General features: G+C 42.4%; 1 protein-coding gene across 3 annotated transcripts in view; it reads right to left on the minus strand.

Moving 5' to 3' along the window:
- Window positions 1-249: 249 nt before the first annotated feature.
- The window catches only part of tafa1b (TAFA chemokine like family member 1b), a 151,249-nt gene continuing 140,149 nt past the window's right edge, over window positions 250-11,349 (minus strand). The window contains exons 5-8 of one of the 3 annotated variants that reach the window (XR_014532149.1): window positions 5,116-5,240; window positions 3,505-3,552; window positions 1,787-1,859; window positions 264-381 (exon numbers count right to left, since the gene is read on the minus strand). Coding sequence is in view for 2 of the 3 variants with exons in the window: in XM_083533485.1 (XP_083389611.1) it covers window positions 1,833-1,859; window positions 5,116-5,240 (152 nt within the window). In the remaining variant the exon portion in view is untranslated. Of the gene's footprint in view, window positions 382-1,698; window positions 1,860-3,504; window positions 3,553-5,115; window positions 5,241-11,349 lie in introns of those variants that run through there. The other 2 variants (XM_083533485.1, XM_083533484.1) reach the window with 2 other exon arrangements.

The raw sequence follows: 11,349 nt of genomic DNA on the forward strand, positions 1-11,349 counted from the left end.
CCTGACATGATCCTATATGATGTGTTAAATGTCCCAAATTCTTCGCTTTTCTCTGAACAGAATTGCGTGTGGTTTTTCCACAGCGTTATGATGACCAGAAATGCCCGAGACGTTCACAAACAACTCAAAGTATCTTCACACGTTTCCTTTTTTATTCCATTTAAAAGCCCACAGCTGAGCAGATTGTAAAAAAAAAAAAAATCCTTAAATTATTATTATAATTTTTTTTTTCATGGGAATTGAACCGGAGCAGCAGGTAAAAGCAGAGGTGAGTGACTGGACGATCGCCAGCCTTTCTCTCTCTCTCTGTCTTTCTTTCTTTCTCTCACATTGTGGCCCTCCTCAAACAAAAGACCTTCCTTGTCAAGGAGGGCTCGCTCTCTGAAAGACACAAAGAAAAAGAAGAGAGAAAAGACAAGAGCGTCAGGCACTCGCTCGCTTCGGCTGCATCCGTACGAACATGCCAATTAAAAAAGAGGCACAAAAAAAATCCTACGCATGAAAGCATGCAGACATCGAACGCAGGCGAACATGGTGCAGATTTTTGTCTCTTTAGAGCAAAATGAAGTCTGCCGATGAGCTTTTAGTGTCTGTGGGTTTGTGTTTGAGTGTCTCTGTCGATCTGAATGAGTGTGTGTGTGTGTGTGTGTGTGTGTGTGAGTGTTTCAGTGCACGAGTGTGTGTTTGTAAAAGTACTAATTTGAGGAAGAGAAAACCTCTGGGTCATATTCCAAATGATGAAAACAATAAAAAAAAAATGTACAAATATCTCTAATAAATATTTTTTGAGATTGAGATCTGGTTTTTGGATTAAATCCAAGATTAAGATCCGTTTTTTTTATTTTTATTATTAAATACAAAGTTACGATCGGGTCTCTGCCTTCATTGCGAAATTACAATCTGTTCTCTAGAAAAATTATATACATTTTGAAAATTAGATCTTCTCTCTGGATTAAGACCAGATTACGATCTGGTTTTTGGATTTATTGCAGAATTACGATTTGGTCTTGAGATTTAATGAGATTAAGGTCTAGTCTCTGAATTAAATTTAAAATTAATATCCGCTCTCTGTGTTTAATCTGAGAATTAAAAAACAGTCTCTGGATTAAATCCGAAATCATAATCCGCTCCCTGGATTAAATCCGAGATTGAGATCTGGTCTCTGGAATAAATCGGAGACTTAAATCCGGTCTCTGGAATAAATCAGAGATTAAGATCTGGTCTCTGGAAAAAATCCAAAATCATGATCCATTTTGGATTCAATCCAAGATCTGAGATTAAATCCAAGATTAGGGTCTTAATTAAGAAGGAGAGTAGATCATTTTAGGAGTAAATGTAAGTAAATTCAATATTTTGAATTAAACTCCGAATGTGAATGTAAAGTAATAACTTTAGATTAAAAGCAGTGTCTAATCGCATTTAAAGACAAAGTCTCAGTGGAGTCCAAACTTCAGATTAACACATTATTACTTCGGATTCATTTGACCTGGGACACAGTTCCTGGATTTATTCACAATGCAATGTTGTGTATACACACACACACACACACACACACACACACACACACACACACACACACACACACACAAACAATCCTAAGCATTTTCACTTAAAGGATTAATCAGTTAAATATAAAATCCAAGTTGAAGAACTGTTTTTTGGTCTGTGTGTGTGTGTGTGTTTGTGCTTCAGCATCCACAACGCAGTGAATCGGAGTGTGTGTGTGAGGGGGGACTGAGCGGTGGAGCTCAGTAAGCAGGTGATGGAAACAGAGATGGACACTGACCTTGCGCTGAGAGTTCGGCGTCGCTTCTCCTGCAGCTGCTCTCGAGCTAAAAAGGGGAATATGGCTGTGTGTTCTGTAAAAGGAGGCACGAGAGAAAACAGCCACAGTTTACACATACACACGCACGCACGCACGCACACACACACACACACACACACACACGTGTCATCTCCATAAAAAAACCTTTAGTGTTTTGCTAATGATTTACACTGTTAAAGTGCCCATGAAATTACCTGAGGGTCTGTAAATTCATTATCACGTGCTGATCTTATACTCAGATACGTGCAAACACATATATATATATATATACACACACACACACACACACACACACACACACACACACACACACACACTGTATACATCATACACACCCTGATCTTGCTTTCACACACACATACAACTCTGGTCTTAGACACAGACACACACAGATATTACACACACGCACGGGCGCGCACGCGCACGCGCACACACACAAACATGCACCTTTATACCCCCTTTCTTACACCTTTGGACACACCTACACACACACACATGTCCCACTGATACACATACCTTCATACACATACTTACTTTAAACACACACACCTACATAGACACTCTGATATCACAAACACACATCATTTTTCTTATGTTCAGTGTGTGCTCATCTTGATTTTTCAGCTACTGTACATACAAGTATGTACAACTTGTGGAGGAGTAACATCCATCCATCCATCCATCCACTCACAAATCCATCCATCCACCAACAAATCCATCCATTCATTTCCTCAAAAACCAATCCATCCATCCATCCATCCATCCATCCATCCATCCATCCATTCATCCATCCATCAACATATCCATCCATCCAGCCATCCATCCATCCACTCACAAATCAATCCATCCATCCATCCATCCATCCATCCATCCATCCAACAACAAATCCATTCATCCATCCATCCATCCACTCACAAATCAATCCATCCATCCATCCATCCATCCATCCATCCATCCATCCATCCATCCATCCATCCAACAACAAATCCATTCATCCATCCATCCATCCACTCACAAATCCATCCATCCATCCATCCATCCATCCATCCATCCATCCATCCATCCATCCATCCATCCACTAACAATAACATCCATCCATCCATCCATCCATCCACTCACACATTCATCCAAACAAATAAATCCATTTGTACGTCCGTCCGTCCGTTTATCCAGCCGTCCACCCACTCACAAATCCATCCCTCCGTCCGTCTATCCATTCATGAGATCATTGTTTGGCAGTGGATGTGTCTTAAAGGTCCATATCTGTCTCACTGTTCTCATGTACTCTGAAAAACGTGTTCAAGTGTCTAACAGACGTGTGTGAAAGGTCTGAAACATCACGTTCCATTTCATGGGCACTTTGACACACTGCACGGCTCACTGCTTATTCTACTGTAGGGATTATCAGGCTTGTGTATCCCCCCCTCTATTAACCTGAAAGCGTTGATGCTAAAGTAATGGCACCCCTACCCCAGTCCCACAGCTGCACATGGTGCTGAGATTGATCTGAATTGAAAAGTTTTGACTTGATCACAGGGGTGGCAGGGGTGCAGACACAGATAAGTGCCTCAGCCTACATCACAGTAGGGTTTAGAGGTAGTAAGCATATTCATGTAACAATATTCTACAATGTGGTGGTGTGTTTTTGTGCAACAGGAAAGAACGAGGAAAAATCTTACCTGTGGAAAAGTGGAGAATGATCCGGAACTCGCCGCGGCTCAGTTAAGCTGGGTTTAAAAACGTTTAATCAGCCGACAGGAAACACTGGCAAAATGTGCAGGGGAACAAAACCCCCCGGCAAACTGTCTGTCTGCCTGTATGTTAGTCTGTCTGTCACTGTGTCCTTCTGTCTGCATGAGTGTGTGTGTGTGTGTCTGTCTGTCTTTCTTCTCATGTGTCTGTCTTCCTGCCTGTCTCTCTCTGTCATGCTGTCTCTGTCTGCCTACATTGCATCTGTGTGCCTCTTTGTCTATTTCTTTCTTCCTGTCCATCTGTCTGTCTTTTGCCTCTCTGCCTGTTTGCCTCATTCTGTCTCTCTCATTGGCTCTGACTCTCTTTCTTTGCCTTTTTTTGCTTTTTCATCTATGTCTTTTCTTGCACAAATGTCTCTCTGGGTCTATACTTCAGACTGTCTCTATCTGTCTCCTGTCTGCATCAATCTCTCTCTCTCTCTCTCTCTCTCTCTCTCTCTCTCTTTCTCTCTCTCTCTCTCTCTCTCTCTCTCTCTCTCTATAAGCTTATCTGTCTGTCTTTCTATTTCTCACTGCCTGTTTGCCTTTTTGTCTCTGTCATACTTTCTCTGTCTGCCTGTCTTTCTCTAAGTCTCGCCATCTGTATCTGTTTTATGTCTCTCTGCCTGTTTGCCTTATTCTGTCTCTCTCTTTCTCTCGATCGCTCTACGTGTCTCTCTTCTTCCCATCATCTTTTATCTTACCTGAACAGTGTCATTTGTCTATCTGTATTTCTCCTCTAACAAGAGTCTTTGTCTCGCTCTCTCTGTCTGCCTACATCTGTGTCTGTCTGCCTTTCTGTCTATTTCTCTCTGCCTGTCCATCTGTCTTTTCTGTCCCTCTGTCCTCACTCAGTCACTCTCTACCTGTCTGTCTCCATAAATGTCTGCCTATCTGTTCTTCAGACTGTCCCCTATCTCTATGAATGTCTCTTTCTCTGTCCATAAGCCATTCTGTCTCTCTGCCCATCTGTCTCTGTTTTTTGCTGCCTGCATAAATGTCTCTCCATCCGTCTCTTGGGCTGTCTCTCTCTCTCAATCTGTCTCTTCTTCCCATTATCTTTAATCTTCCTTAAACAAAGTGTCATTTTCCTTCTTTTCTCTCTCCCCTAACAGGAGTCTCTCTGTCTCTCTGTCTGACTTTATTAGCCATGATGAACAGCAGTGTATGATGAGCAGCACAGTTTTGTTTATGAGGGTGTTTATGATGTTTTTTTATGATAAACTAAAGTCAGGTTAGTAAACATATTTCATTTCAAACTGTTTTCTTCTTAATCGTGAAAAGTAAAACTGCAGGATTTAAAGCCCGGCGTCTCTGCAGCTTCAAGCTTCCACGCGAGCCACAGAAATGTATAGTATATGATTAAACGTCACACTGTGTGTGTGCGTGTGTGTGTGTGTGTGTATACACACCATTTAATCGATTAATGATCGACTACCTTCAAAGTCTTGTGATGTTGATGGTGTGTGTGTGTGTGTGTGTGTGTGTGTGTGTGTGTGTGTGTGTGTGTGTGTGTGTGTGTGTGTGTGTGTGTGTGTGTGTAGATCTTAGGGTTCTCACCCTGGTGGTTTTGATCTTGTTTCCAGAAGAACACATCCAGCCCGAGTTATCTGGCAGTGTCTTGCACTCCTCTCCTTCCAAACACGGCTCCATCTCACACCACCATTTCCCGATCACAATGGAGGCTGCCACACACACACACACACACACAGACACACACACAAAAGGGTGAGACTTTGTCTTTTGAAAGCAGGCTTTGTTAAAACTGTGAACTTGTACAATCGAAGCAATGTGTGAAGCTTCCCCTAAAAGCAGAAGCTCCAACATCCGAGCATATATTTGAACATGTCGACGAGATTACGTCCTCAGATGTGCCTCAAACGTGTTAGAAAGTAATTTTTTTTTCCTGCTGTGAAAATGCGGCTCTGTATCAAATATTTGCAGATCATTCCCTCGAAATTTTAACCCACATTATTGCTATACACCTGAGTTTCTCATACATTCATACTGTGTATTTAAAGTTATATATAATTGTTATAGCCAAAACATGTACCTGCATATCTGAGGAACTAACGCCATTTAAACCACATTAATCTGGTTACAAAATGCTCACCCTCGAGACTAGTTTAAGGTGTGTTCACTTCAGAAAACACACCAGTGTTTAGTCAATACACAGGGGTCTTCACCAAGTCAAATTTAAACATTGTAGAATTAAATTCTACAACGTGTGTGAATTTGCTCAAATTCTGTACACTATTACATTTATAAAGTGACCTAATGTCTAGATGAATTCATGAAGGTACCATAGGGGCTGCGTCCTAAATTCACGGAATGAGGATGGGAATTTTCCTTTTGAGTCTGGTTCCTCTCGAGGTTTCTTTCTCATACCATCTACAAAAGTGTTTCCATTCTGTAAAACTGCTTTGAGACAATCTCCATTGTGTAAAGCGCTATTTAAATACAATTTAATTGAATTAAAAAATGTAATAATGCAATTTTTTTTTTGGAAAAGAAGAGTTTCTATCGACTTGTATTAGGTGCATAAAAGTACAATGAGGGATTTTGGTGTAGAAATCGTACACTATTATAAACGAATAAGATACGGGCGGCCGTTTGCTGTTGCTGCGTGTAGTAAAAGCTCTAATCAGCACCAAGTTTCTGTGTAGAGGCACAAAAACAAGCACTTAAACCTCATTATTAACTTTAATTGCTTTATCACTGTGTGAAAAGCGTAAAACACTGATGTCAACTTCGGAAAGCCGGTGAGGGAGTTTTTCCCCCCCCCCCTATCTATTTAAAAGAACAATCGTGAATGCGAGCACGCCCACGTCGTTTATCACACCAGGCTCCTTTACTACAAACGCTACAGTGATTCGCTTCAGTCGAAACGCTTAAATAAATAAATCCACTTCGACTGCGCCTCCTCGCACCTCTTTCTTTTTCCAGGATCTCTTCTTTTCCCCGCTTCTGAGACGAACCTGGGTGTTGTGATTGAGAGAAAGAGAGCGTGACTCGGGTTTGAAGGTTAAACGTGGAGACCGAGTTTTCTTCCTTCACGCTCCTCCTCTGATCTCTGCTCCAGGCTTTACAAGGTAACAATCAATCAGGGTTGGGGGGGAGAACAGCTGGATTAAAGAGTCAAGTCGAGAGTCAGACTGAGGAACGCAGCAGAGCTTCGCTGCTTTACATCTACACACATGTCCTGTTATCTATGTGTGGCTGCCTGGGAAAAGCTTTTACCACGTTTTCTGATGTACACAGCAGTAAAAATCATAACAGCAAGTGTGTATGTGGTTAACTTTCTTCAAATATACGATAAAACGATTTCATTAACCAATGACAAACTGTCTGACTTGATAACAGCCCCACCTTTACTGTTAGGAAACACCATATATGGCTTTTAAGACACTTGATATTCCTTTTATTTCTATGAAACAAATTAGGCAAAAAACACAAGCTTTGGACAGCGGATGAGTGGAAGAAAGTTCTGTGGAGTCCAAATCTAAAAATTCTGCCTCTAACATAAGAATTTATCTAAGAATGAGAACAGGAGAAATGATGTTTGCAGACTGCCTCACCCGCGGTTTGGGGTTGTTTTGGAGCGGGGAAGGTTGGAGACCAGGCGAAAGGAACCAACATGGCAACCATTACATACTTCAACACGACGCAATACTGTCTGGACTGCGGCTCATCGGAACCGACTTCACCGTGCAAGACGATGAGCCGAAGTGACTGATACGTCTGAACTCTGTAAGTGTTATCTAGAGGGCAAACAGTTGTCTGAAGTAAATTTCTATCATGGATTGACCTGTCCAGTCACCGCACCCAAATCCTACTGAACTGCTCTGGGATAACTAGCGACTTGGGGAGGTGGCAGCAAATTGGGGAGATGGTAGCTCTTTAGGAAGGTGGTAGCTCAGGTAGCTCAAGCTCTGGGTTTCTGATCAGAGCGTTGGTGGTTAAAGCCCAGGTATCGCCAAGCTGCCAGTCTTGAGCAAAACATATAACCCTCTGTGCTCCAGGGGTGCTGTGTCATGGCTGATCCTCTATTCTGGCCCCAGGTTCCTAACATCGCTGGGATATATGAAGAAATAATTTGCTGTAAACTACATGTGACAAGTAAAAAGCCTTTCTTTTATCTATAAGTATTCAAGTGTCTATATTTTTGTAGGTAATCACTACATTTATGTTTAATAAGATGGAAAAATAAGTTTAATAGGTATTGAAAGTTGCAGGAAAACAGGATTCTGAGGTCACTTTTCATGCCGCCTTATTTTAGCCGAAGTAATCTTGAGATCATTCTTTCATACAAGTTTTCCAGACCAAAAAAGAATAGCTTCTCTACTCAGTCTCTCGCCGTCTCTCCATCCCGTTCGTTCTCGCTGATAACCTCTCAACCTCCAGCTCAATTCCCTCTTTAATCCCACTGCAGGATGCTACAACGACGACGTCTTGGTACCATCCAGATTTAGAGATAATCACCACCGCAGAGACATCAGCACCCGACCATTATTCATCCCGCACTTCCTCATGTTCCCTCTCTCCCTCCATCCTACATCAGCTCGGAGCGAGAAGAGATAGAGGGATGTTAAGGTGGAGAAGAGAGATGGAGGGGATATAGAGGGAGGGATATAGAGATAACGCTGAGGTGGAAAAAGAAATAGTGATTTTAAAGAAGGAGAAGAGATGGAATGATGAAGTTAGGAAGGGAGGAAAGATGATGCTGAGCAAGAAGGAGAAATGTAAAGATGGAGAGATGATGTTGAGAAGAGGGGAGAGATAGTGCTTAGCAAAAAGGGGTGATAAAGTGATGAAAGAATTATTCTGACAAAGCAGAAAAGATGTAAGGAAGATGCTGAGGACAGAGGAGACATGTAAATATGGAAGGAAGAGAGATGTAAAGATGGAGAGATGGATGCTGAGGATGGAGAAGAAATGTAAAGATGAAAAGCAGATGCTGGGAAAGGAGGAGAGATGCAAGGATGATGCTAATAAAGAAGGACAGATAAAAGGATGATGCTGAGGGAGGATGAGATGGAAGGATGATTCTGAGGAAGGCAGCAAGGTGGAGCAATGATGTTGAGGATGAAAGAGATGTGGAGAGATGATGCTGACCAAGGATGAGAGGTGGAAGTGTGACGTTTAGAAAGAAGGCGAGATGGAAGGATGATGCTGAGAATAAAGGACAGATATAAAGATAGAGAGATGATGCTGAGGAAGGAGGAGAGATAAAAGTGCACTTGTCTATGATTTATGCTTTACTGTATTAATGTTTTTTTGAGAAATGTTCTTTCGTTCAGACAAATCTAAAAGAGGTCTCAGACTTTGAAATGTTGCTCTGAGATGTGCAAAGGAGCCTGGAGCTGCTAAATGTGATGGGGCAGACGAGAGCAAATGTTTCTGTTGTCTGAGGCAGCAAAGTTTTTGAAGTATCTCAGCAGATGGACTTTCCTCTCTTTCTTTTTCCCTCTCTATAATGGGCAATCATGTGTTTAGAGGATGTTTCCTAAGGTCAGTGCTCCCGCTTCGAGAGCATTATCTGTCTGGCTCGTGGCCAGATGCTGTCCGAGTGACCTTCCAAGCCTGGAGACGAGCCATGGCTTTTTGTTTCCGTGTTCCCTCCCCAGACCACCCCCCCTTCAGGGCCACCTGCTATCATCAGCAACTCCGCATCATCTGGTTTTCTATGGTGTCATTGTTTCCTGAGAGAAAGATTGATATAACGAGAGGGAAGATGGATTGTTATTCAGAACCACATGGCCCAGTCAGCAGTCTTTGTAGTGCTGCAACATTGAGGAGAGTTGGAAGGATGACGCTGAGGAAAGAGGAGATATGGAAGGAAGATGCTGAGGAAGAAGAAGAGAGTGAAATGATGTTGAGGAGGAAGAAGCGATATAAGGATAATGCAGAGCATGGAGGAGAGATTGAATTATGATCCTGGGGAAGGAGGAGAGGTAAAGAGTTGATATTGAGGAAGGAGGACCGTTAGAAGGATGATGCTGAGAAAGAAGGAAAAATGGAAGGATGATGCTGAGGAAAAAGAAGAGATAGAAGGATGAGGCCGAGGAAGGTGGCGAGGTGCAGAAATAAATCTGAGGATGGAATAGAGATGGAAGAATGATCTTGAGAAAGGAGGAGAGATGGAGGGATACTGCTGAGGAAGGAGACGTGATGGAAGTGGTTGGATATTTTGCCACCAGCTGCCCAGCGTCTTGTTTTCACGTGTCCTGTGTTTGAGTGTAGATCAGTGTAAGAAAGTGTAGAAACCCCTGAGTGAGTCAGGAGTCAGAGGGACGCTGTGGAGTGCTGTGTTGTGCTGTGCTCCTCAATGCAACAGCACCTTGTCGATGAGGCTGATTTGTTGTGGATTCATGAGTCGCTAAGCGTGAAGTGAAGATGTAATGTGAACAGCGGACGTACACCTGGAACAAAAAGAGCCCAGGGTAATTAAACATTGATCCTAATGATGGACACGGCGTGGGGCAGGTAATGAGGTCACAGCATTGAGGGGGAAGCTTTATTCACGCTGAGTGATGTCATGATGTTATCGGCTCCGCTGAAAGCTTTGAGGTTGGAGAAAGGTGGAGAAGAGTGTCACGAGTGATTTGGGATACAAGAAGATCTGCAAGAGTAAAAGGTAGAAAAGGTATGAAAGGCAGAGTTAAAGATGCTGCAATTTTATATTGAGGGGGACGAGGACAATAAAATTCCAATCAGAAGGTGGTGAGTTAAAATCCCGGCCATTCCAAGCTGCTGCGCCTGGGCCCCTGAGCAAGGCCCTAAACCCACCAACTTATCAGGTGTATAAATAAGATTCAATGTAAATCATTTTGGATAAGGGGCATGTACCAAATGGATATACAGGATTAGAAATGGGTTTAATAGAGGGACCATGAGGGGACATTTTGGAGACCATGTTTACATTTATGGCATTTGGCAGATGCCTTTATCCAGAGTGACTTACAATTATCTGATTCATACAAGCAGTTAAGGTTATGGTCCTTGCACAAGGACCCAGCGGTGGCAAGTTGGTGGTGCTGGAATTTGAACTCACAACCTTCTGAAGCTCCCACTGAGCTACCCCCTCCCTAAGATGATGCAAGGTGACTGAAATGGTCCGGTCATGTGCCAGAGGAGGAACATGGGGTATAGAGGAAGGCCATTGAGGAGGGTAGAGGATGTGGTGAGGGAAGATATGCAGGTGGTCGGTTTGAAAGAGGCAGATGGAGAGGACGGGGTGGTATGGGGACGGCTAATCCACTGTGGCGACCCCTAACAGGAAGAAGAAGGGAGAATCTGACAGTCACTCTGCTTCGAATTGTTTGGTGTATCAGTCAGACGAGTTAAAGCTGTAGTTTTCAACTAATAAAAAATGTAAATGATACAGGAACTAACCAGTTTTCCGGATGTTCCATGATATTAAATGTAACAATAAATGGATAAATAGTATGATTTTTCATTATAAGAGAAATAAAGCACTGAGGAATTTACTTCAATCGTTTTTTTTTAGAATTACAAATCAGAAACAATGATAAGTTCAATGCATGTGTGTGGTGAAACCCACAAACCCCCCATAAAAGGTCATGTGGAAATCCAACTAGGGGCTTGGAATGAACGATAATCTTAAAATGATGAAAGACAAAAACTGGACAGTACTGATGCATTTCTATGGTGCGTAAAAATATTTAATAATAACAATGAAGAAAAAAATCGAGTGCTAAGTCAGCTGAGAGTTTCGCTTCTGGCTCTGAGCAGACGCACCAGCCCGGTTTATACAGCGGCAGCTCTTTTGTC

The sequence above is a fragment of the Silurus aristotelis genome, assembly GCF_946808225.1.
Source record: "Silurus aristotelis genome assembly, chromosome: 28".
NCBI lineage: Eukaryota > Metazoa > Chordata > Actinopteri > Siluriformes > Siluridae > Silurus > Silurus aristotelis.